This window comes from Mycteria americana, chromosome 18, assembly GCF_035582795.1.
Source record: "Mycteria americana isolate JAX WOST 10 ecotype Jacksonville Zoo and Gardens chromosome 18, USCA_MyAme_1.0, whole genome shotgun sequence".
Taxonomy (NCBI): Eukaryota; Metazoa; Chordata; class Aves; order Ciconiiformes; family Ciconiidae; genus Mycteria; species Mycteria americana.
In genome coordinates this window covers 4,291,063-4,317,357 of record NC_134382.1, presented here as the reverse complement: position 1 = coordinate 4,317,357, position 26,295 = coordinate 4,291,063, and the positions used below count along the sequence as shown (strand labels likewise).

At 55.7% G+C, this 26,295-nt stretch overlaps 1 protein-coding gene across 1 annotated transcript; it reads right to left on the bottom strand.

The window, feature by feature from the left end:
* Positions 1-3,850: 3,850 nt before the first annotated feature.
* VWA5B1 (von Willebrand factor A domain containing 5B1) lies at positions 3,851-25,526 on the bottom strand. Its single transcript, XM_075520346.1, has 21 exons — positions 25,342-25,526; positions 24,885-25,046; positions 24,280-24,502; positions 23,950-24,092; positions 23,533-23,664; positions 23,142-23,266; positions 19,898-20,074; positions 16,299-16,409; positions 16,016-16,218; positions 14,394-14,508; positions 12,679-12,864; positions 12,208-12,403; positions 11,031-11,185; positions 8,668-8,890; positions 8,169-8,486; positions 7,456-7,593; positions 7,018-7,143; positions 6,437-6,511; positions 5,978-6,047; positions 5,630-5,753; positions 3,851-5,406 (listed from the first exon to the last, which is right to left on the bottom strand). The coding sequence occupies exons 1-21, from the start codon at positions 25,478-25,480 to the stop codon at positions 4,642-4,644; spliced, it is 3,906 nt and encodes a 1,301-aa protein (XP_075376461.1). The 5' UTR covers positions 25,481-25,526; the 3' UTR covers positions 3,851-4,641.
* Positions 25,527-26,295: the final 769 nt, after the last annotated feature.

The following is a 26,295-nucleotide window of genomic DNA, read 5'->3' as shown; positions in this document are numbered from 1 at the left end:
GCAGGTTTCATAACCCTTCAAAGCAAGGAAAGGCTCCTTCGGTTGCCGGCTAATGAGCCCCTGCGGAGGAGGAGCCGTGGTCCTGGCAGGCAGGGACGTTTGGCAGCAAAATCTCCCCGCCGCGGCACGTGTCGGGGCAGGGGGGATGTGGAGGGGTCTCTGCGGGGTCCCACCGTCTGCCATAACCCCCCCGGGACCCGCACCGGCAGCCCCAGGGGTGCAGTTTTGCACCAGAGTTGCCCCAATTTGCCCGGTTCTCTCCCCAAAACGCCCCTCGGCACCAATCACGGTGTGATGCCGCCCAGGGCTGGGAAACCTCTCCCTCCCCACGCGGACGCTGCGTGCAAATATTTATTTACACAGCGTAAAGGGGGTTATTTATTAAGCTACGGCTGACAACTGTATCCAAACTAATTTCTCTTAATAAGGCACTTGCGGTCACCCTGGCAACATCGGAGCACCCTCGCTTAAGACGATGACTTAACCGGGTGAAAATCCCCTCGGATGCAAAGGGGGATGCTGAGGGGGACCCTCCAGAGATGCTGCGGCTGCAGAGACCCGTCCCCACTCCTGCGGAGACCCACTCCATCCCCGGAGAAGACGGCAGTTCCCAGCCTCTCCTAGCAGCCAGCCCCGCTCTCATTAGCGGCCCAATTAGACAACCGAAGGCCAGCTAATAAATCAGAGTTGCCGCGGCGCAGTGGGCAGGCACAGCCAGGCACTTTTTTAGCACGTGGTGGGTCCCAGCAGCTCGTTCCGGGGCGAGATGATGGGGAAAGCAGCGTTTTCCATCCACGCGACTTTGCCAAGGGTGCAGCAAAGACGGGCAGCGCCGCGGCAGGGAGGAGAATTTGGAAAGGGAAATAGGATTAGGAAGCAATCACCAACCCCTGCCCCAGCACCCTTCCCCGGCGGGCACAGACAGGGGGCTGGCGGAGGTGGGGGGACGAGATGGAAACAGCCAGCCCCTCTGCTCTGGTCCCGAGGGGACAAATGGGGCCATAACTATCTATTTTTTTAAAATATATGTCTATATACATAGGTCGCCAAAGGCAAGAGGGCATGGGAGCAGGTCTTTGCTTGCCAAGAGGAAAATAAAGGACAACATAGCTCCCACCTCCTGCTTTGGGTTGGAAACATGATGGCTGCTTTATTAATAACCTGTCATAACAACACTAATTAAGGAAGGTGTAGGATGAAGGCAGAAGGATTTCAGCATCCTTCCAATGGCCCGGGTGACAGGGTAAATGCTGAAAGCCCTGATACTAGAGACAGAGATGGTAGCAGGATTTCTCTGCTCCCCTTCTCTGCCTCACAGAAGAATTAAAACCAACTGCTCCTGGTTTTTAAAACCCCGTATCCATCAGCTTACAAAGTGCTGTGCAGTTTGGGGTTTGCAAAAGCACAGCTCCCCAGAACCTGATGGAAGCTCCTTCCCCTCCGAAATTCAGATCTTAACTCATGCACAAAAGTAGGATGGGATTTTTTTGGACAGCTCACGCAATGCTCCAGCCCGCCGGGGTGCCCCTGGGGAAGAGGGCAGGCACAGCCCCGGGAAACCCACCCCAAAACAAAGGACTCGCGCCAGGCAGTCAAGCAGGCTGTGATTTACTGGGACAACAACACTTCTGCAACACAGAACACGACTGCACCAAGGCACCTGGCCAGCAAACCCGCAGCGCTGCCGAGCATTGCCACGCTGGGACCCCGGAGAGGTGACACCGGGAGCAGAGAGCGGAGGGATGCTCGAGAGCAGAGAGCGGAGGGATGCTCATGGATCCTGGTGCCGGTTTCCCTCCCGTCTGCCCCCGAGACACACAGATGCAAAACAGAGACCTGCTGAAACACGGCAAGGCTGCAACACGCCAAGGGAGGGAGTGAAAGGCAGGCAACAGTTTCGGATGGACTCCACGAGCATTGCAGCCACGCCGGAGGCGACGGCATGCGATTCCCTCCGTAGGCACTTGATCCGCAGAGCTGCCACCGGCCGGATCCTGCAGAAAAGCCCATCCTGGGGGCCACCAGGCAGGGCCCAACGCTGCCGGGGCCGGGCAGCCAGCTCGATGCCTCCCCAGTCGGCAGAGAGCGAATTGGGAGACCTGGGGGTGAGGGCACCCAGCTCCTTGTGCAGAGTGTGGGGTGGCGATGGCGAGCGTCCTCACGCCTGCCGGGGTCCCAGGCAGCAGGTTTAAGGAGACTCACCCCTTTCGTGTCCCGGCACGGACCACCCTGGAGCATCCTCTGACGCTGAGCCAGCCACGGCAGCTGGGCAGAGGCGCCGGCAGCGTGCACGGCGCAGGTCGGGGCTGGAGAAGCGAGAGCAGTGGTGAGAGCAGCGTTGGGCTCCGAAACAGGGTCACCCACTTCATCCCCTTTTCCTTCCCTGAAAGCCAACGGGATGTAGGAAGTGCTGCACCAATGCCGCGCACTCGCCCCTGAATGCAGAACAAGGGACCCGATGACTCCAGGAGCCCCCAAAATGGGGGGGGACACGCTCGTTTTGCCGATGGCTCCAGATTAACAGAGCGCTGGGCAGCTCCTAGGAGTCAGCCTGGGTCTTTTGGGAGAAGCAAGGGATCAGAAACCAGCTCGCTCGTAACCCCAGGAGGGCAGAGATGCACATGCCTCGGGAATAAACCCTGCTCTGGTAAAGTCACGGGGACCGGAGGGGGTCATGGTGGGAAGGGAGCTGAAGAAAGGCAGAAAACAAGAGGTAGGTTTTGCTCATGAGCTAAAATACTCCCGATCTCCACCAGCTCTGCTCAGAAAAAAGCAAAAGATTTCGTGCAAAGCAGATTCCTGCTCACGACACTTCGCTAGGGAATGGAGAGGATGCTTTCCTCCATGGGAAAGTTTCAAAGAAAAGATGCTTTGTCTAAGGAGGAAACACCCTTTCCCGTATTCCCACATTTCCCCAGTTTCCCAGCTCTCTGCAGCTGGACAATTTTCAGCTCTTACAATCACGCTCCCCTTCTTACCCATTCCTCCTCGGCAGAGGAGCCAAAACCCCTATGCCTGTGAATCAACTGCATTTCCTTCGATTTTTCTAAGCCCCCGGACAAAACCAGTCTAAGTCCAGCCAGAACTGAGGCCTTTCTCCAGCAGAAAATTAAAGATAAAAAAATTAATTAAAAAATCCCAAACCCTGGAACCTATATTTCCCCCTGGGAACGCCACTGACTTCTAGTAAGAAGTGAGCTTTTGGAGAAGCTCCCAGCTTCTCCTCCCTGTCTCCTCCTCTTCTTCTCATCAGCTTCTGGAAGCCACAGCCCTCGTGGTGCCGCCGGTGCCCTCAGTCTGCTAGGAATTACGGTGGGTAACGAAGCCCCTGGCAGTCGCCTGGGTATTGCTGGGCTGTGCTGGAGCCGGTGAAGGGACTTTGCTGCACCACGGTGAAAGCTGCCCGTCATGGAGAACAGCTCGGCTGGGCTCCCGGGGAGCCGTGGTACCCACGACCGGTCTGGGGATGCAATTTGTGTCCGGCCACCTCTGGGCTTTAAGCAGCACGAATGCGAGAAGCGGAGATGGGGAGCGCGATGGCTCCACGTCACCCTGGGATTTGGGAGGGCTCTTCCTCTCTCTTCCCTTCAAGGGGGTTAAGGCGAGGGCAGGTCTGGCCACGGCTCTCGGGATAGATGCTGCGGGGGCCCCAGTGCAAGCCCACCAGCTCAGAGGGGTTTAGAGGGTCAGGCATCCTTAAGAGAGCCAGCCTCCGAGCCGTTGGATTCAACGGCAGGTCCCTGCAGTTCAGAGCCAACAGATCAGCGCACGGGAGGCTCGTGCGGAGAAGGAAGGATGCAGGGAATTTGGCAGGGAATAAAATTCCTCCATTATTTAAATGCAGGGGATCTCTATTTGGTGTCGAGCGCAAGGGGCTGGTTTCCTTAGCCCGTCCCTTCCTTCAGTCCCGGGTGCCCTTGCTCTGCCCGCAAAGCTCCGAAGGCACGCTGTCGGCTGCAAGGGGTCTCGCAGACCCCCTCTGGGATCGCAGAGGGGCTGAGGGAGCCCAACACTGTCTGGATGTGATGGGGTTTGGTCCCAGCCTCCAACTGGCCCGGCTCGTCCGTGCGCCGCTGGGTCGAGGCAAGGCAGCATCCTCCCAGCCGTGACAGCGGGGTTGGTTGCTCTTCAGATGGTCAGTCCCAGCCTGGATTTCTTTGGTCCACGAGATGAGCACGTTGTCAGATGTTCACCTTCACCAAAAGACATCTGAGATGGCGGAAGCCAGGCAGGGGCCTCGGGAGAGCAGCAGCTCAGGGCCGGGGGATGGCGGCTGGGCAGAGATTTGGGGCTGGGAAGAGGCAGCCAAGTGAGGACGGGGCAAGCCGAGCAGGCGTCAGGGAGACCTGCTCTGGGACCAGGGCTGGGCACCAGAAGAAACCAGGCTCACGGGGAACTGCTGTAGCTGGAGGTGCTGCTCCAGTTAAAAATAAATAGCATCCTACTGTGGGCAGCCGTAGGTACCCTCCCGGGGCAAAATACCAACCGCTGAGCACAGGATTTTGCCCGGGCTGCTTCCGTTTGCAGGGCTTGCCTCTAATAAACACGCACTGTCCCTGCAGTAGGGGAATTGAGCTCCTTGGAGATGTTTCCTGCTCCTGCGCCCTCAGTAAGCTGCCCAAGACTCTCTCCTGGTCCTCTTTAAACGCTGCTTGGGTTGTAGCACAGCAGGTTGAACTCCAGGTTTTCATCCCAGTGCCGGAGCAGGACAAAGAGCTGCTGGGCTGCAGCTTTCACCGTGGCCAGGCTGTATCCCTCCGGGAAGTCCTGTTCACTCAGCCACAGGCTGGCCTTGGCGGCCACCAGCTCCCACTCGATGAAGTAGGAAGCCGAGCTGTGCTCCAGCCAGGCCAGGGCCACCGCCGTGGCCCACAGCATCCCCTCTGGCTCCGTCTGCTGCTGCAACTCAATGTCAAAGAGCAACGCCTGGACCTCGGAGTCATCCGTCTCCGAGCCCTGGCCGCTGTCAGCTTGCCACTCGGCCGAGGCCGGCGTGCTCTCCGGGGAGGAGAAGCGGCGGATGGTGATGGCTGGCGGAGAGAGTTCCTTCTCAGCTTTCAGGGCTTTGGAGATGCTTTCCACTGCGCTGCCTGAGAAGTGGCGAAGGCGGCCAGCGTCTTCTGCGTGGCTGCGGGGTCCCTCCGGCACCGCACCCAGAGTGACGTCTCTGGTGGTGGGACTCTTCCTGGGCACGCCATCAGGAACCAGAAGCTGCCGGCCGGAGCCGAGGCTTTTGTGCTCCCCAGAAGGACTGGCCTTCTTGGTGCTGTAGGAGCTGGAGGGGCTGAGGGCCAGGCGGTGGCAGGCAAAAGGAGATGTCCACTTCAGCTTCTCCATGGGGATGTGGACGGCGTTGCAGAAGGCCGAGTTCATGAGAAAGGCACCGCAGGCCAGCTGCAGAGATGCCTGCAAGGAACGGTGGGCACATAAAGAAGCTCTGAGATACCAGCCTCTTCTGGGAAGTTCAGGAAGAAGGCATGCGTGGATGGAGCAGCTCTCCATCTCTGAGCAGACCATTGGACATGGCTGTCAGAGACAGCAAGAGGCAGGATCTGGGGGGACCCTCCTGCCTTCTGCTCCCCTGCAGTGACCACGCAACCCCAGCAAGACCCGGGAACAACCTGCTCACCAGGGGAAGGTAGTCTATGTTCTCATTCTCGCCCTCGGAGCTGGCTTCGCTCACTCTGCTTGGAGATTTACTCATGAAGCCTCTGGCGGCTCGAGTCAGCAGCCTGGTTTTATTGAGGGTCAGCCTGCAGGAGGACGAAAAGGTGGCCGTAACCTCCGTGCCCCTCCTGACATCCACCCTCCCCTCCAACAACCATCCCTGGTCCCCAGACACTGGCATCACGCTCGGTCCCAGCTCCGGCTGCTAACCCTGGGGTGTCCCTCCTCTCCCCCTCACTTGTGTTTGCATCGGACCCACGGAGCTGCAAGACATCTGCTAAGGTCAGAGGAAAGTTGAGCTGGCCCATACCTAGCAGCAAAGAGGCTCTCGATGGATTTTTGGGCTTGTGCAGAGGAAGCAGACAGGCTCTGTAACGGCCCTGGGAAGAAACACAAAGCTGGGGGTAAAATGAGGTGCTACAGGAGAGCGAAAGGGAGCGGAGTCTACGTGCTGGGATGTGGGGTGCTTGTTCTGCTGCTGAGTCTTTGGCAAAATCCGTCCTCTCCCCTTGCCTCATTTTTCCTACATGGATAATGAAATTCCCATGCCTCCCAGAAATAAACCTGGGGGAAATCTACACCAAAGGCTCCATCAGGCTCTGCCTTTTGCAGCCCTGGAAGGAGCCAGGTCTTGTGCTCACAGGCCTAATTTTAGGTCATAAGGTTTTATAAAAAACCCAAAAACTCAGCAGAAGTATTTGGTGAAGAGCCCAAATCACGGACTAGATGCACCTGCACCCTGGCACGTACCGTCAGCTCTTTCCCCTACCTTCGGGGAGACCGCAGCGCTCCCAGCTAGAGGAGGAAGGGGTGCTGCAGGGCGACAGGCTGCTCTCCTCCGCATCTGCAACGGAGGAACCTCATCAGCATCACCGCCCAGCCGAAATCGCCACCGTACCGGGCTGCGGCACGGCCGCTCTCCCTCTCCGCGGCATTATCAGGTTAATGAGCCTGATCAGGGACGATTTTAATTCAGCTGCAGACCTGACAATGCCAGACGAGGTCCAATCCAACTCGTCTTCATTAGCGGAGGATTTGGTGACAAGCAAGTGTCTCACATCCCCTTGCCTCTAATTACACCTGGTTTCATCCCTCATGTTTTCGGTGCTACGGCTGCCAATTAACTTCCAAGCATCGTCAGCAGCCACTGCCTGCGACTTGGGAGTTTCAGGGTAAATTGCAGCTTCTTCCCCGTTTAAGGAGATGGACTCCAGCCAGACACATGTCTGGTGAGCACCATATTCAAAGAGGAAGGCAGAAGAAAAAAAGACCAGAGAAGATGTCCCTTCATAGGCTAAACCACCGAGATCTGTAACACCGGGAAGGAGACAAAACCCCAGGGAATCTTACTCATGCTGTAAAATCCATCGTCTCCGTTCTGGCCGCAAGCTGACTGGGGACGTCCAGGGGAAAAGGCACGATGCCTTCTGTTTCCCGAGCCCAGGCTCCTCTGGCTGCCTTGCTTGGATGCTGCCCCTTGGCACGAGAGAAGGGAATTCCCAGCGTTAGAGAGGGACTGGCACACGCACGATGGCAACAAAACCCACAGACTGATGAGCTTGGTCATCTCTGGGCATCCAGACCTAAGGGCAGACCTTTTGCCTGGCCAGGGCAAGAGGTTCTTGCCACCAAGAGTGGCAGGCACGCCGTTAGGCTCGGCCATGGCCTTGGGCATATACGTCTGGTGCGGAATTGAGCCGTGGCTTCACGGGGTTTGCTCTGAGCGATGTTTCTCAGGTGACACCCTCCCTCCCAAGACAACGTTTTGCCCCTCCGGCCCCACGTTACCCGTGTGGGTGTACTCGATGACAGTGGGCAGGTAGGCGTTGGTGCTCAGGTCCACCGGCATGAACGCCGTGTACTTGCTGATGACGTTGCAGGCCTTGCTGGTGTGGACAGCGTTGACCTGGTACCGCCGCCCGGACCCTGCCACGTGAGAGACACCAGGGTTAGGGTCCACCTGCCCCGGGGGCTCCATCCACCCCTCAGACCCAGCTCCCAGACCCACCTCCATGCTTGGGCTCCATGCCCAGCAGGGATTGTATCCCTCTAAACTCTGCCTACTGCTTCTCCTGCTCTTATTTTACATGCACAGATGCACTTCAGGGAGGAGAAGTTTGACAAGACCCAGGGACATGTGCAGCCCAGAGCAGTGATGCGTGGTTGCTGTTGGACCCTCTGAGTTTGATGCCATTTCCCAGCTCCAGGTGACTAACTCCTTAAAAATAACCACTGTCACCCGACGTGTGAAGCAGAGGAGCACAAAGGAGCACAAGCTCGAGCACGTTAATGTGCAGCGAGGCTGCGGAAGCAGGAGAAAAGTGCAAGGCAGCCGGAGGAGGTTCTCATTTGGGAACTCTGTGAGACATTCCCTAATATTTCACCACTGCCTGCCCTTGTATTAACTCGAGAGGCTGCTGAAGCTGCTGGAAAGCCCACCCCGAGGCAGGGCAGGGTCTGTCCGCAGCCAGCTCGCAGGCTGGCCGGTAGCTGCGCATTACCGTGCTCGATTTCACACTCCTTCTCGGCAAGCTGCTCAAAGTCCCGGATGACCGACTTGGCTGCCAGGTGGTGGAAGGTCTCGCTCCACAGGTCTGTGTCGCCATCCGCCTGGCCGTCCCGCTCTCGGAAGAGAGGGCGGATATCAAAGGCGACTTCCCACTGCACGGGCTCATTGCTCCTTAGCCCCTTCACCACCGCCTTGCAGAGGGTCCTGGGGGAGTGCGGGGAGCCGTGGGCAGCGCTGAAGTCCAAGTCCTGGGGCTCCCAGTCGGAGGAGGTCTCCGTTTCAAACGTGAAGGAAGGATGCTGGGCAGACTCTGCAGAGAGGGGAGAGACGGATAATTAATCACATCTGTGGGAGCTGAATTCCCCACTGCCACCAAGAAACCATAATTAATAATTCCTAATTTTCACACGGTGGCACAGAATGTGATGCAACGCCACCAAAACCCCGGCTCGGACAGGGCAGGCTGGCCGTGCCTCCCTCTCCCCAGTTACCCAGATCCCCGGGGCTCCGGCTGTCTGATGAAGACCTCAGGCTCGCGCTGGCATCAAGCGGTCCCAAGCCCCTTCCCGGAGCTGCCTGCTGCAGCCCGTCCGGCACTGGCGGGGAGTCGGCGTCACGGCAGAAGGACACGCAGCTGCGGTGGAGCAGGGATGGCCGCCGGGCACCCGTGCCGTGGATCCTCGTGGCAGAGACATGCGGGCTGGCTGCGAAGGGCTGAGAGCAGAGCAAACGTTAGGGCTGGAGCCGGCCGCAGCCGATGGCACGGACCTGCTCTGTCCCTTCTGATCCCACCTGCTCCCTGCCCGATCCCAGCATGAGATGCAATCGTGCAAACACGCAGGTCCCTCTCTGCTCAGCCCCGGCTGGGATCCGTGCCCAGACAGAGCCCTCCATCAGACCTGCAGGGTGTCCCCAAGGGACCCTGGCCCCTGGGGCTCCTTCCCCAGACAGGCAGAAGGTGAAATATGAGTTTCATCCCTCCAGACATTTTAATGACTTCACTTGGGAACCAAAGGAAAGAAGGGAGACAGAAAGATCAAGGACCAGTTGCTTAGTAACGAACGGAGAGAGGCGCAGGGGATGGGGAGAAGGGAATTTTTATCTTTTTTTGTTTTTTTTAACAAGACTGTTTCTCCACTTTCAGGAGACGTTAAACCCCCCTCCAGCATCCCGCACGGACGTCCACCTCCATGGCTAACAGACACACCGAGCTCTGGCTGTTTCTATCCCCGTCCCCGGGGCTGTTGGGTCCCCCTAAAACCGACAGTCTCTCTATCTTCTTAGCACAACACCAGCAAGGGACAGAGGTGGTAAAAAGTGGTGGATCTCAGCGCTGGATGGAAAGGTGCTTTCCCTCGGTGGCAAGCAAGAAGGTGGCCTCCATCACCACCTAATTTTTGATGCTCTATGAGACCACCAGCAAAAATGGGAGGCAGGCAGCTCCAGGAGCTACTTACCAAGCTCGGATTGAGATATTTAAAAGCAAGCCGGTCACAGAAGCCCTTGCCAGACCCTTTCCATCCAAACCTGCTCCTTCTCCTGCCCGAGCTCTCCTCCCAGCCAGAGGAAGCCAGCCGGGAACGGAGCTGGGGGTTTAAGCTGCCCATCGCAAACGCTGACCTTTCCTTCCCAGCACGGCATGCGCAGAGACGAGCTGAGGGCTCACGTTCACACCCTCAAAAATGTCAAGCCCTGGCAGCCGGACTGGGAGCTGGGAGAGCCGCTGGGAGCCCTCGCAGCATGAGGGATAGCAAAACCAGGCTGCAATTAATTAAGACCAGAATGCATGCTGTTAACGATTTACTGCCCTCCAGAAGGGAGTCTTTTCCATCCCTGCCTTCATGCTGAGCATCCTGCGCGCAGGAGGATGCTCTGTGGACCTTCGCAATGCAGGCAAGGTCACTGGTACCCCGAAAACCTACCACTGCTTGCCCTTCGTCAAGCGATGCTGTTCACCACCCTCACTGCTGCAGCTGGAGGGTAGAGGGCTCGTTCCTCCCTGTGGAGCACTGGCCCTGCTTTCCCTTCGCCCCCTCATCTCACCTCCAGCCCCCCTTCACCCAGCAGCAGAAGAGAAACGAAAGCCCCAGACATCCTGCTCCGAGTTTCCATGGGAACAAAAGTGCTGCTGGTCCTCCCAGCCCTGCAGATGCTGATTTCAGAGCACAGCATCCTGGCAATGCCGAGGATGGGCGAAAACCATCCCCACCCTTCCACAGATCAGCCTAAAAAGCTTCCCAAATTTCACCTGCTATCTGCTGCAGGCAGGGGACCTAACACTGCTCAGCAGATGTATCCTCACACAGGTCCACGTCTCAGCCCCATGCCGCACATGGGCTGTGGTTCCAGCCGGAGCAGCAGGGGATCTGCTTCGGGACTGACTTTTTTTTCCCCCGCAGGGCACAGTTATGCCACAGCCATATGGAGAGTTTGCATCGCACGGCCAAACTCTAGGTAAACACGAAGGAAGCAGCAGCCTGGGGATCAGACGAGCAGCAAGGTGAAGCACAGGCTGCTCAGAGGAAGGGGAGAGGCATTTAGCAAAGAAAAGCTGGGCTCCTGTGGGGAGGGAGTGCTATGGGATATCAGGATGGCACTCTGCTCCCTGCTTGGCTTCTTTCCTACATGTTTGTGATGTGCTGCAGCACAAAGCACTGGCACACACGTATATATATATATATATATATATATATATATATATATATATATATATATATCAAGACTAGTGTGAGCCAGGCTCTTTCCCTTATGCATCTGAGATTTTCCTGCTGCTGCACACTGGCCTCCGCCTGCAGGCAAAGCCTCTCCGGGGGTCACGTACCTGGAAATTCACCTGCCAGGGCTTGGGGCTCACCTGCTGCAGGTCCTGCAGGTGGGTTTTCCGAAGGGGGTTTTTCACCAGGGCGGTGCCGGGATCGCTGGCCGTGGGCACCTTCTTGCAAGGCTCGTGGTCGGCAATTTGGGTGGTGCTGTACGCCCGTCTCCTGGAGGAAGCCTTCACGTCCGTTCCTGCACGGTGGGAGAGAGGATCAGCTCCGCTCCTGAGCGGGAGCAGCCAGCACCATCCACCCTTGGCTCGGGGTGGGCAGAGGGAGCCCAGCCCTGTGGTCCTCCCAGGGCCGAGGGGGCCACGCTCAGCCCTGCCCTAAGCGAAGCAACGAAACAACAAAAGGAAATAAGAGTCTACACTCAAAACTCCTGGGAATGTCGGGAGAGCAGATTGGGGAGGTTTTGTCTGAGCAGTTTTCAGCCAGAAAAAGCTTGACTGCATTTCACCAAACCTCCCCGGAGAAGACAAAGGGTTTACTAATGAAATTTCATTAGCACAGACATTCTCCTGTCAGAGCAAGAGTAAAATTTCATTTGGAAAGGCATGATTTCTCATTGCTTTTGACAAGGTTGAGGGGATGAGCAGTGCAGTTCCGCTCTGAATATAAGGGAAGAACATCCCGTGAGTAACACGGGTTTCCTTGTCGCATGGAAATGCAACCAGCTCTGGGGTGCAACCAGCTGCTTTATGCCACATGTTGCTGATACAAGCACCCAGCCGAACTGCGATGGTGAGGGGTGACACCCTGGGGACAGGGCTTTGGATCCATTCCCCACCTCTCCTGACCTCGAACTGCAACATCAGGGCTTGCAGGGAAGGGACTGCTTTGCAGGTGCAGGGACAGCCTAGCTGGGCTACCCATTTTCTCACTCCTCTCCTTCTCCGCACACCGGAGGACAGCTTGAGAAGCTTGTAAATAATTATATGGCCAAAGCTAGAGCTGCTTTGAAAATCTCTGGGGAAGCCAGTTCTCCAGGGCTTCCCTTGATTTCCTGACAGGTTTGGATAAAACATCCAAACCAAATAGACTCGCTCAGGCCTCGGGAGATCTGTCATCCCTCCTGCAAACCCCTCCAGCTCTTTGCAGAGATACAGCCGAAGAGACTTATTCGTCAGACAAACAAATTGGCAGAGCAGTGAGAGAAGCTTGATTAGAAAGACAGGGGCATCACACCCATGCTTCTACAGAGGAAAATCTGACCGGTGTCCGTGTCCGATTCTCCCCCAGGATCTCTGCCCACCACCAGGTGATCAGGGGCATGCTCGGCGGGGCAGCAGCCCTCCGAGTCTCTGGAGTGGTTCCAGCTCTCCACGCCTGCTCCCTCCTCCTGGGAGTGAAAGAAAACGGAGCTGCCCGACTCCTGGGAACGCATCATGCTGTACCGTCGCCTCTTGTCCTGGGGGAAAGCAGAGAGAGGGAATAGGTCCCACCACTGCATCCACCAGCCACCTCCCAGCCGAGAGGAGCCACTGCTTGTGCACCAGCGCCCTTATCCACTGAGCTCCTATTTCTCCCTGACGTCCCACCCACCATCTCCCTTGAGGACAGCGCAGGGAAGCAAGAGACACCTCCTGATCACGCACAAAGAGCTGAGACGCCCGCTTGTGCACGTGCACACCGACACCCCCTGCTCCCGGGACAGCCCCACCAGCCAGCGCAGCACGGACTCACAGATCTGGGGTTGGAGATGTACGGGGAGGTGTCGCAGACGATGCCGTAACCGACCAGGCGGTCACCAGGGAAGAGGCAACTGGTGCTGATGGGGGAAACCAAAACCTCGGTGCTCTCGGGAAAGACCCACTCCACGGACACATCGCTCAGGACCGGCGCCATCGCCTTCTTCAGCGACTTGATCATCTGAGGCAGAAAGCAAAGGGGAGCGGTTATGCAGCAAGTGGACGTTGCGTATGCCACGGCGCACGCGCCGTGTGTTGCGGGGGAAGGGGAAAATTTCCCCAAACAAATCCGTCAGCTGATTCGTACCCTCTTCTGACCTTAGAGGGGAGCCTGCTCCCTCTTAGACCGCTCTGATACGCATCCCAGCATCCCCAGCCCCTTGGCACGGTTATACCAAGGGCAGCAGAGCAGGCGTTGATAAAGCACAGGCCTGATCTCACACTGCATTTTGCCAGCTCGGAGCAAGGCAGGAGCTTGTGGCCAGAGGTATCTTGCTCCGGTGCGAGGCAGCATCCCCTGCTGCCCCCAGCACCCAGGAAAAGCTGTTGACCTTCACTTGTCTGAGCCCCGGCGCTGCCCCAAGTGCCAACACTCACGCACCGACTGACAGCACTGCTATTTTCGGTACAGGTCCTCGCTGGCGCAAGCCACTGCCGGAGATCAGCAATGCTCTGCCGATTACACATGTGGAGAAGACCAATATCCGTGAATATCTCATGGACAAACCTACCAGGGAGCCATCTACAAGAGCTTCCCGGCACACCAGGGGAAGCGAGCACCAGATTTAGAGGCAGAACAGCTCAAATGTTCTCTATTGTTCACTGCTTTTTCACAGGCTCAGGAAGACACACCAGGCTGTGTTTTATAAGGCCATTAATTGATGCCTCAGACTGCTGAAGGCACCAAGCTGCACAGCCCGCAAAGCTCTTTATTAATAGCTCTATAAAAAAACCCTCTCCCTTCAGTGTCTTTGCTTTTAATTTGCATCAGAAATGCCGATGCCGTTCTGTCTTAGAGAGGTTTTCGTGTGCTCCAGGTTCCTGCAGAGGGGTGGACTGCTGAACTCCTCCTTTGGAGATCAAGAACGTAGGAGCCAGCTTTTTAGAGATATTTAGGAGCTAAAGACCCAGTTCTCTCTGGGTTTAGTCATCCAGGGGATGACGGGCTAGGCACCGTGCTTTCACCAGGGGACAGAGCCATTCTTACGGCGTATTTGAGGCACATCAGTTTACTCAGTCTTCATGGGGAGAGTGGAAATGAAGAGGCTTCCCCCTTTGCTTTAAAGCTGGCTTAATAGGCGAAGCTATCGCGGCGTATTCCTCTCCCTCAAACCCTGGGTACTTCTCGCCTGAGCAACGCCAGGGCTGAGCCTGACTTCAAAACTAATTGGTTGCTTTGATGCCGGTTCCTCTGCCCTCGCCAGTGTCTGAGGCAGCAGCTACCTTTGAAGCCAAAGCTGCCGTATCGCGGCTATCGCTTCTCCCCATCCCCACGCAGAGGGTAAACACACCCTCCCACTCCCTCTGCCAGCCGGAGATGAAGATGCTCTTTCATCCCCTCCCGCTCGCCCACCTGCTGCCGAGTGGGAGTTGGAAAGGCAGCACCGGGATGGGGAATAAGGCCCACCAGTGAGCCGTGGCCTCCCCCTCGCTGAACCAGAGCATCGTCAGAGCCCTGCAAGGTGGTCCCCTGGGAGCGGGCAGCCGTACCTTGGGCTGCAGCCTCTCGCCCTCCGCCAGGAACTCGGCGATGCCCCTGGACACGGCAGCCAGTCCCCGAACCAGCCTCCTGCAGGCGTTCGGCCCGATGCCAAAGCTGTAGCACCTGCAAAGGGACAGGGAGCGTCCGGATCCAGGGGACAAGCCACCCCAGCCCCCAGCCCCACGCAGCTCACCCGCTCCCTGCAGGCAGAAGACCCCCCCCCATGGCTTCATCCCACTTCTGTGCAGTTATCTAGCATGTCCGGAGGAAAATAAACCGGCTCCTCTTTTAGGCGGCTGGCAGGAGGGTCGGGAACCGGCAGCCCCCTCCTCTCAGCAGACCTCAAATCCCCTTCCCGAAGAGCAGCCTTCAGCTGCGATGCTCAGGGGCTTCCCAGCAGGACCCAGCAGGACCCCCCTCCTCTGCAAACAAAAACAAGCTGCTTTGCTGCCAGTTCAGCTCTTTTCCCTGCTGAGTGTCTGTGGTCAATAGCACTAAAGACCCAGTAATTATCTCTGCTCACAATTAAAATAAACGTTTTCTCAGGGAAAGAGGAACCAGCCGGGCGAGGCTGCTCCCCTGACTCCCAGCTCAATGAGTCAGGATTTGGTTTTGGCTGAATGATGCAAACCCAGAACCGAGCTGGAGCCTGGGCAGGGAGGGCAGGATCGAGCAGTGCCTGGTGGGGATGGATGCGGTAGGAAGCCAGGAGGGATGGGGATGGGTGGGATTTGGCATTCGCCCAGGGCAGCGGATAGCTGAGGAAGAAACCACCTTCAGCAGCAACCTGCATCTGCATGAGGGGCTTTTCTCTTAGAGGTTTTTAATCCCCAGCTGGCTGCAAATCTTAGGTCAGCCTCACAGCCTCTTAAATAAGGCTCTGATGTTCTTTGGAGACAGCGGCCACACACACGACTCGGCGCTGCGCTGGGCACTGCCTTCCAGGGTCACCTGAGACCACGCTCTAACTCTGATTGCATTTAGCCCACCATCACGCCTCTACAGGAGCGAGGGATGGGTTGCCCTATACAGCTGGGAAGCAGGTAGACCTCCGTATAGTAAAAAAAGGACAGAGCAGCTTTCCTGAGAAGCCCTGAAGTCTGAGGGATGGAAGAGGAATAAGGTTTTCTTGCATTTTTCTTATGTTTCATGCCCGCTAAAGAGGCAGAGGAGAAACCAGACCAGCCTGTCATCAGGGCTGGGGAACCAGGCTGAGAGCTCGATGTACAAATTAGCTGCTTTTTACATTGCTCTCTTTCAGCATATTTAATTCTGCGCAGCTCCATCCTGGAAGCAGCTGGGGCCAGACCCAGATGTGCTTTAAAAAAATAAAAAAACCCGGCAAGGAAGATTGTTCGTGTGTCAATCTCTCCTAGCAGGAAGCATCAGACGAGAGCCTGTGAAGCTGTCAGCCCAATTATCCTGCTTTTGATTGTTTAAAAAGCATCTGAACTTCTGGGATCTGTTCCAAACCCTTTGAGGTTCTGCCGTGGCTCATAGCAGCAATCTCTCCTGCCTCTGTCTCTGAAGCGGGGACGTCTGTGAGATGGAGCCATGTTCAAGGAGAAGCACGTCCCCCACCACGCCAGGCTTTCGCCCCCACAGCGGCAAGCCCTGCTGCCCTCCATACCTGGTGGAGCAGGAGTGGTTCCGCAACAGCTCCAGGACCTTCCCCGTGTTGCTGATGGCCCCGTCCGTCAGCAGAAAGAGCAGACGGGGATGGCCCCTGTGGACGGGCTGCCGAATGACCCATTTCAAAGGCGGTAAGATGTTGGTGCCACCCATATCAGCCCGGATCCTCTTGATGCTCTCACAGGCGATGGCCAGGCTCTCCTGCCCAAAGGAGCGGCAGAATCGTCAGCCTCCGCGCCAGCACCAAGCACCAAGGAAATGTGGTTTCCCCCTTCACCCACCTCGCAGTAAGTCTGACTGGCAGGAAAGAGGGTCTTGAAGGTGGATCCGAACCCAATGACGTTGAAGAGACACGCTGGCATCAGGCTCTTGAGAATGACCAACAGGGCGTCCTAACGGGATGGGAAGCAAGCAGATATCAGGCACGCCGGGTCTTTCCCTGGCTGCCCCAGCTTCACCATAAAAGCTCTGCCCAGGTCCTTGCCATCACACCTTACTCCCACCTGCATTTGTCTGCATGCATTTGATAATAAAACAACTGCTTCTTCCACATGCACTGCATGTGAAACCACTGCATATTACTCTGCTCTTTCCAAAGTCCCTTAATGGTATTTGGGTCCTAAAGCAGTGAGGAAAATGGGGAGCCTTCAAAACAAACAAACAAACAAAAAAAGAGCTGAACAAATTTTTCTGTTTGTTTTTAACTGATTAAATTTGTGCTTGCAATACGGTACTGCAGCACGGAGCTAGTGGGTGAGAAGCAGAGTGTGAAATTGAGAAGTGCGACACGCAATGCATTTCAATGTCCAAACTTGCAGAAAATAAACAAACAGCTTAAAGTTACACAAAAGGAAAAGCCTCCCCCATCCCCAATTCTCTTGTATTCATAGCTGGCATCAATTAAAATAACTGGGAGAGACAGTTTTAAGCTATTTTCTTTACCAGAGGTGGTTATCTAACTTGCCTATTCCTGGTCTTTACATAAGGGAAGAGCAATTTAAATTGTCTCAGACATGTGATGGCCGTGGACAAGTCCAGGACGGAGCTTGTGTTAGCGGCAACTGGGCAAGAGCTATCCAAGGAGCTCCTGAGCTTGCAGGGGAGCAATTAGCGTGGCAGGAGAGGGAGGCCGATGTAAAGCAAAGCGCTGGCAGCGCTCAGGAGCGGCTTGGTTTTTTCTGTTTATATGCTGATAAAGGCAGACTCCTGCCAGTCTGCCGAGGGCAGCAGAAACCCTAGAGCCAGCCCCAAGAGAAGAGCCGCCAAGGTCAAACGAGCGAGAGCATCCTCCTTGCTTTGTCATACGCGGTGGCAAAGACGGAGCAACCGCAGAGGGTGGGTGCCGGAGCTGCAGGCGGAGAAACCCCCCGCCGGGGAAGAGCCACAGGGAGAGGGGTGGCAGGGCAGTCTGGTTCCGACCCCTGTAAGACTCAGCAGCAAGGCAGAGCCGGAGCACTGCGAATCAGCGAAAAAATGTACGAGAAGGGGGCTGCCCTTTAACAGGCTCCGGAGGGCTTTAAACCAAGCTGTTATCTGAAACCTACGAGAATATATTTATACCACTGCTTCCCAGATGGCTCCCGGGATGCTGGCTCTTCCAAATCTCTACGTTGACATCCCATCTTGGAACTAATCACACGGAAAAAAAAAAAAACAGATTTCCAAATATTTTTCCCAAAGTGGGCAACCGATGCCTGCTTTCTGTTTCAGCAAGCTGAAAGATTTATTGCTTCTTTTTGGTAAATATTGATCTTGATCCCGTTGCACTCAATATCTATAGGGCAGCTCAATAAGAAGAGATATTTGCCTCCAGAGAAGTCAATTCCCAGTTATTAGTCTAGTTTTGCTAGCGAGCCCGCCCGGTGCGGGCACCGTCACGGGCCTGGCTCTTCTCCCCGGCTGCACCAGGATGGGAAAGGAACCAGGTGCAGGAAATTTAAACCCCTGAACTTTCCACCCCAGCCACTTTGGCCGAGTGCCCTCCTCCTCGGCAGCGAACCGCGTCCTCCCGGCTGCCCGCAGCCAGCCACGCCACCCCATCCCCTCCCTGTTTCCATCTCCGCAGCTCGGCTTTCCCCGCTGCGCACGTCTGAGCCCGGCCACGCCGCTCACCCAGCAAGCTGAGGACAATGCGAACGTCCCCGTCAAGCATAACCCACCCAAACCCACTGAGAACAGCCCCTGCCACGAGGTCCCTGATATTTGCAAGTCGTAAACAAGGTTGGGGGACTCAAAAGAGAGACAGTGGTTTTCTCCCTCGAGGTATCTCCTCCAAAATCTCCTCTGATATCTCCCCCGAAATATTTTTGCAGACGGGGAACCACCTTTTTCCTGTTTTTACAGCCCTCCTGCGGATGGGATCCCCAGTTCAGGACCTCTCGGAGAAGGGCTCTGTCCCTGCAGGGTCCCCATCCCCACGGGACAAACCAGCCTCCAAGGAAGCTGCAGAGACCACGGTGCCCAAACACGGCCACGCTGTGAGTCGGAAAGCAAAAATCTGGTCCGGGGCAGAGATGCCTCCTGATTCCCAGGCTCTGAAACACGCTGAGGGAAGGGGGTACCACCTCGGAGATATCCTGGCCCCTTTGGATGCAGGGACAGGGGACAGCCTCCGTATCCCAGGAGACCTGTTGCAACCATCCTCCGGCTCCCCGGCATCCCGATCCTTGTTGCCGGAGGTGGCCATCCTCTGGCAGTTCCCATGGAAACCGGAGACAGATGGGTACGGAGATGGGCTAGAAGATGCTCCCTGCTGCTCGCCCTGGGAGGCAAGTCCTGCAGAAGTGGGTGCAGCCATACCCAGGGGAGAGTTTGGGTCCAAATCTGGGTGGCACTTGTGTTAGGAAAGGGTGCGAGCAGGACGCCTGGGGACACAGCAGCTCGGAGAATCTCTCAGACATCCAGACGCAACCGAACCCCTCAGATGAAGCCTGCCTCTGCAGTTCCCTCGCTGTCCTCCACAAAGATGCATGGGGCAGTGCAGAGCCATGCCCTGCTCAGGAGGATGCGATATTCATCAAGCTATTGGGTCTTACCTGGCCCCAGAAATCAAGACAGCAACTTTTCAAAAGAGTTTTTGCCAGAGACTGCAGCTTCGCGCCGAGACCTGCCAGCTGGCAGGCGTCAGACACCAACCTGGCCTCCAAAGCGCGTTAAGCAGGGATAACGATAATTAAATAGTTACTGGAGTGATTTCCCCTTTGATGGACAGAGTGGTCCCCAGCGGGCTCAGGGCTCCAGATCCTTCGGGCAGCGGCACAAAGCCAAGCCCAGCTCTCATGGGGCAACCTGCAGCTGGGTAAGAGTCATACCTGCCAGGGGAACCTCAGACCTACTCGATATCATGACAAGGCCTTTCTACAGCCCCTTTTTTATCCAGAGGTCTCAGCACACCTCTCATAATCCTCCACCGGACTGCAGGTATTCATTTCTGTTTGAAAAAGAGATGCATCATGTTCAAACAACTTCTCCGGGTGCACAGAGGTGCCCATCAGCAAAATGTCTCCTAAATGCATGGTCAGCACATCTCCTTGAAGCGTCCCTTGGAGCTCCCTGGAGGCTTCCCACCTAGGCAGCAATTGCCCCAAGCCCTCCTGGAGACAGGGAGAACTGGAGCAGGGATGCAGAAGACAAGCAAACCGGCAAAGAGGGGGAAAGAAAACACCTTTGCATTTGATGCGCTGATAGGAAGAAGAGGAAGAGGAACAGTCAGCTTCGCTGCAGGTACCTAACAAGCCACACGGTTGAGATGACTAAAGCTACAGCATATAATTACCCCCCGTCCCCTCGTAATGAGCACTCATCAGCACTCAACAACCCCCACTGCTCTCTAATATTCATCCCTCGTCGGCACGCAGGCACTTCCCCTCCTGCGTGATACCTTGACACGGTTGATGTTCACGCCGCTCATGCTTCTGCTGCGGTCTACGAGGAAGATAAACTCTCCTTGGGCCTTCTGGAGGTCTGGCTGGACGGTCCTCAAGTCAGGGCAGAAGTTGAGCATGATGACAGGGTGGTGGGGGATGTCCTTGTTCAGCCGCTTCCTGATAATTTCCGTCTGCAAGGAAGAAGGAGAGAGCTCGAGAGGTTGATTTTTCTGCCCCTTTTCACTTTGAGGGGAGTCAGAGCAGGGCTGCGAGCCCAAAAATGTAAGTGCATGGCCTTTTGTGGGCAGGGATCGGCTTGTTCTGGCCTCAGTGGTGACAACACCTGAGCTCAGGCTGTGCCGCAGGTTGGTCTGCCTGTACCCCCTGCGGAGCTGCTCCGTGGGGGAACAGGATTCCTGCCTCCTCCCAGCCACGCTCACGCTTTGCCCGGGAGAAAGCGTGCTTTGCCTGGGAGAAGGCTGGCAGAAAGCCTAAATCAGGGACCCCCTGCACGTGTGGATGAGAGCCTGGAGAAGAAATGAAAAGACCTGGCCACACGCAGCACCTTGCAAAACTGGTTCTCCAAACATTTCATTAGATCCCTCCTGAAAATGTGGTTCATTAGCGGTTTAGCATCGCGCTGAGGCACACCGGAGGTTTTGCCCGTGGTCACTCAATAACGAAGCGTGAGATGCAGCCCTCTGCAAGCTGTATTCACCGCTTCGATTCATTCCTGCCGCCTCTGGTTTGCTGTTTTTTCTGCCCATTTCTTTTATCATTTTTCTTTGTACGGATTGAAACACTTTGGAAAGCTGAACCGGTCGCTCAGGACATCGTTCGATAGGAACCCGCATGATATATGTCCCTGTACTGCACATTTCTCTAATGGCTCTCTGCATTTTGCCTCATTTTATTTCAAGTATCAATCTTCATTAAAAACGTGATAAAATTAAACTGGAAAAAACCTCTCGTGATGGGTTTATAATCTGCTGCTGTGTGTATATAAAGCAGTCCCGGGTTCACGATCACGGCTGCAGTGAATCAGCGCATCGCTGCTTTCGAGGGAGCTCCGGGACCCCACATCAGGACAGCCCAAGGTCTTTCATCCCTGGGTCTGCAGTGCGGAAACATCCACCGCAATAAGCAGCTCGGTCCTTGGGGGCTTTGTTTGCCTTTTTTTCCTCTTTCAAAGGCTGTTTCTTGCTGGTTTCACCAGAAGTAAACCAGACCCCAAATAACCAGGCTTGTTTTCTCCAGCCGTGAGTCATATTCCTAGATCTACGAGCTAACAACCAACCTTTATTTTACATAACTCACTAAACTCAAGAGTCCCTGCGGATCAACGCACGCACGCGGGCTTCGCTTTCGGCCGCGCTGCCCGAGTGCTGCTTCTCTGACCCCCGTGAAAAGACGGTTCCCATTCACAGGAACACGTACCTCGCTGTCACCCGGCGCCCGCTCATCCTCCTGCATTTCACTCTCATGCTTTGGAGCAGAAATTAATCAGTCACTGGGAACTGGAATGGCTTTTTCCATCCCCATTTTCCTCCAGCAATATGACATTATTTTGTTTAACGTCTTTCCTAGCACAGATGTTTATCACATTTCAGACCAGAGGGATCCTTGCTGTCTCTCTGCCTGAGGACCCAGACCCACCCGCAGCACTGCCGGGGATGCTCCTGGGGACCCAAGACAAAAAATCGCTGTGCGATCGGGATGAGCCCATAACCTGGATTTCCCCCTGACTTCAGAGAGAATTTTACAGGCAAGCCTTCAGTAAACAGCCTCAGAGCTGCTGCTACAGGTCAGCCAGAAAAGCAAGCATCTCAGCCGCGAGCCTCTTCTCCCCCCTCCCCTCCCCTCCGTTCCCCTTCACCCGTTATCCAATTACAGTAAACTAATCAGATCTTGTCGACCGAGAGTTGATTCCAGCGCGCATTCGTCCCCACCACCCTGCTAGCTGACGAGCATCCAAGGTTTTTGCATAACAAACCGAGGGATGAGAATTAATTATCATTTACCGCTGAAATTTCTGGGCTAATTCGTTTAAGCCGAGAGGTGCCCAGTGTCATGCTCTGAGTAGCAGCAATTCTAGCCCATAATCTACCCCAGATATTCAGGGCATTTTCTCTGCTTCTTGCCCTTCTCCGTGCAGTTGCTTCCCAGTCCTCTGGGGCAAAAAGGTGGGTTTCCTGCAGAGAAATGGCTCTGGAATGATCCCCCCCCCCGACCCCCCCCAGATAATTTGACGTGCTAAAGACACAGAAATAATTAGAGAGCCATCTGAGCTGTAGCGTGGGAGTTTCATTTCGTTCCACCTGCCGCACGCTGAACACAATTAAAGGAGATGCCTGCCGTGTGAGCAAGCGCAGCCCTGATCCCAGCATCGCGCTGCAGGAGAAAGCGAAGGGCAAAAGGAAAGAGAAGAGGGTTGATGTGTCTCCGGTGAAAGGAGAAATCACGGCAGGCACCTTCGCAGCAGGTTCGGGACGTCTGCCAAGCGGGGGCCCAGGCTCAGACAGGTGGAGAATGAGTTTTAGGGGAAATGAGCACCCCCGGTCGCAAGCGAGAACATCTGTGCATGTAAAACAGGGAGCTGACACAGTAAGCCCGGGGCTGCGGTTACACAAGTGCTGCGTGTGCCTCAGGTGAAAACGCCCACCCTGGAAATTCAGGGGGCTCTGACCAGGCCACTGCTCTGCACTGGTCCCAGGCACACTGATGTGGCAGCTCAGAAGTGCTAGGCTGTCACTCATTGCTGCAGAATTGCTGAAAGATGAGGCACAAATCCCAGAGCAGATCTTTTTCTATTTGCTGATCAGCAGAACAAAGAGAAGTTTCTCCTACCTTGTCTTCAGTTCAGCTCATTATTCCAAGTAAAATCACTTATTTCTCTCTGACAGCTATCCAGAAACAGTAAACATTTACTGAGCAATTAGAATATTTTATTCTATGTCATTGCAATAATTATAATACCCTTAATGCTATAACAATGTACCTATCTAATTATGCTATGCTAGACTAGTACTAATTATACACACAATAACCATCTCAGAGCTTCTTCCACACTCAGTTTATCAAAAGCACTGCAGAATTTTCTCCTCTTCCTCCACATAAGCCCCTCTCCGAGGGAGGATGCTGCAGAGTTTATTGGGCCAGTGTAATATCTGGTACCGCAAGCAAGCAAGCAATCATTTACTCGCACAGCTCCAGTCCCAAGAAAAGCCTCAGCTAACACCTGCAGCTTTTGCTTCTCACCTTTTTCTCAGCACTGGGGTCCTTCTTAGTGCCTTTAATGAAATCGTTCTTCCCCTTCAGGTGTCGTTCATACTCTGCAGGCGTCATATCACCTTCTTCCATTAAGACGTGAGGCATGTGGGGCTCTGGAAATGCAGAGAATCGGGTGAAGACCAGCCTTAGCTAAACTTTAGGTTTTTAAGAGATGCAGGCACTCTCAGCTGTGAAGACAGAGCAATATCTCTGAGCTTGGGCAGCATGAGCAACCTTGAGAGAGTTCGGGATCCTCTCCTAGCAAGCCTAACCCCCGACAATACTTGCAAAACCAGGGCTAATCCAGCTGTCTCCAGCACTAGGGGGGAAGGTCCCAGGAAGGGGCAAGACGAGCTGAGAGGAAGCAGAGCCCACCTACCACTTGGATGGATCAAGATCTCCACGGGTCTGTCGAAGGTGTGTTTATTGGCCAGCGTGATCACGATGCTCTTGGCGGAGCGAGCGGAGGGGTCGGCGTCTGCTCGGATCTCATGTGTGGGGCTCTCAACGCCTGCCCGGGGAAACCGAGGTGCGGTTAGGGACTGAGGATGGGGAAGACCAGGGAGAAGAGATAGCAAGACGGCAGAGGACAGGAACCAAGCGGACTACACGATGCTTCTGCTCTATCAACACCCCACATTAACACCAGCACTGTACTGGTAAATCCACCCCAGCACAGGTAACTTGCCAAAACAGACTCCACATTAGGGGGGCAGAGTAGGAGGACGAGTGTGGACATTGCCTTGAGGAGGTGATAAACCAGCCTGGTGCAGCAGGACGGCCCCAGCGCTCCTACCTGCCAGCAAGCACGGCCCTCGGATCTCCAGGTGGAAGCTGAACTCATACTCGAAGGGGTTGGTGGCCTCGCTCTCCAGCAGCTGAGCCAGGCAGAACCTGCTCCCTTGCTCTGGGCTCCCCGATCCACAGTAGTGCTTGTCCCTGCCGGTGAGATGAACCCCAGTCAACACCGTGCACATGTTATATCCCCCCAGGAACCGCAGATCTGCTGGAGGTAAAGCCTGCAGCAGCTCTCCAGCCTCCCGCAGCAACAGTGGGCTTCTGCTCTGCCAGTCCTGCATCCCCCCAAATCAGTCCCAGACAGATCCCATCCCGTGGTTTTTCGTACGTTCGGAGCTGGTGGCTGGAAAGGCTGCTGGCATTCTCCAGGCTGGGCTGGGGGACCCTGGGGACACACACAGCCGGCAGAAGGACCCTCACAGCCCCGCTGGGCAGTGTCTGCAGCTCAGAGGAAGTGCTGATGAAGATGGAAATGCTTTCCAGGGGAGGAATCATGCCCAGGTTAGCCACAAAAACAATCCTCTCCAAGTCCTCATCCATCATGATCCTTCCTGCACAGAGAGAGGACCACACCGGGGAGACACGGTGTCACAACCGTGGGAAATGCTCCTCCCCAGGCCTCCCACGACCACCTCAGCCCTGGATCAAACGCCCAAACCAGCCCTCACTGCACACACCAGCATTTCTCTAAAGAGCCTGAGCCCCAGCCCTTCAGCTGTCCAGAAGCAACAGTGCTTTCCAAAACGGATGATGAGACTGCCACTTCTGGCAAACAGCGAAAGGACACGAGCACCGCAACCCAAGGCTCAGCCTTTCAAAAGGAGCCACCTTGATGCCATGGGGTACGACAGCCAGCCACCCCCTGCCACCTCTCCATTCCTCTTCCCCTGGTTTTCTCCCCCTTGTGCAGTAAAACAGCCCCGACCCCCTCACCGCTTCCGTCGTGAGCTCTTCCGTCGGGGAGGCTGCAGCCATCGAAATATGTGTCATCTATTTTGGCTTTGTCTTTGATCTGCACCGTCACGGCACGCCGGGACACGGCCGCCTCAAACCCGACGACGGTGGTGCACTCATCCAAGGGGTAGACAAAGAGACCTGCCAGCCAGAGGGGTTTTTAGCAACACCAAGCACTTGCCCAGACCCACCAGCCAGGACCGCAGGGGCCAGCTCCCTCTTGGCACTTCCATGCATGCTCCTGGGATTTTTCATGCTTCCAAAATTGTAGCCCTGGACCATTGAGGGTGCAATCGAGGACACAATACCCTTGGCTACTCTTCCTGCAAGGATCTAAATGTTTAAGGCACGCACAGAAACCCAGCGCTGCGATATCCCTGGCTCTAAAGCTCCCGTAGTAGCTCTTGCACTGGGAGATTCACCCCTTGAAACTTGCCTTCAAAAGCCTGGGCTTCTGGGTTGCGGTAGGTGAGCAAGGCCGTCATCCCGAAGGCATAGCCGCTGACGCACGATGTCACCTCCGACGCAGAGAGAGGGAGCGGGGAGCGGGTTGTCCAGTTAATCAGCCCTGGCATCTTCCCGGGGGTCCGTTGGTGACGGTGGGGTCACCTGCAGCGAGCTGGAGAGAGGTGGAAGGGCGAGAATGAATAAGGAGCCCCAAGTGCCCAAAACACTTGCGTGCCCCCGCCACCTTATTTTGGCTTGTGCAGCCCTGAGGACAGAAAGGGGATTGACCCGGGACAGAACGAGACCTGGGCTTGACCGCTCCACTGGTGGAGATGGGGATGGAGACAAGACCCTGGTGGGAAGACGCGGGCAAACACTTGCCCCAAATCCATGCCGGTGCATGGGAGGAGGTTCGGATTAAACCTGCCTGGCTGGGGACAGGCAGCCCCAGAGGTCGACATTGCAGTGCTGGATCACGCATCTCACCAGCTCCCGCACCCGCCTACTGCTTGAGTCTGGGCAGAACGGGTTAACATCTTTTTTTGGCTCTCCTGCTTCTCATTACCCGCCAAACTGACAAGTTTCTCCAGGATAACACTATGACCTTGAGATATTTTCTTTAGCCTGAGGGAAGGAAGAGCAGGCAGGCAGAGCCAGGCATCCTCCCTGCCCTCCCACACCCTTGCCCACCTGCAGCAGCCCATCCGTGGTCCTTGCTGCATTTCGGGGCGGTGGCATGGCTCTGCTGCCCCTCGTCTCCAGATCCCTTCTGCAAAGGCTGACTCATCCCTCCGCTTTGCTTAGCAGAGACATTCAGATGCAAAGTGGCTACTTCTGCCAATTACATTTCAACTCTTTTCCCCGAGCAGGTTTTCTTCTGTTCCAGCTCATCTCCCTCAAGACCAAGGGTTTCAAAGGAGACCTTTCAGGTAGCTCTCGGGCC

Bases quoted from the DNA above. Each gene is read 5' to 3' on its own strand.
- VWA5B1 (XM_075520346.1), bottom strand. From the start codon at position 25,480: ATGCCAGGGCTGATTAACTGGACAACCCGCTCCCCGCTCCCTCTCTCT. The intron at 11,186-12,207 runs GTCAGATTTTCC...CCCACCGTGCAG, and splicing joins AGAATCGGACACGGACACCG to GAACGGACGTGAAGGCTTCC. The intron at 6,048-6,436 runs GTAGGGGAAAGA...GTTTCTTCCCAG, and splicing joins GCGCTGCGGTCTCCCCGAAG to GGCCGTTACAGAGCCTGTCT.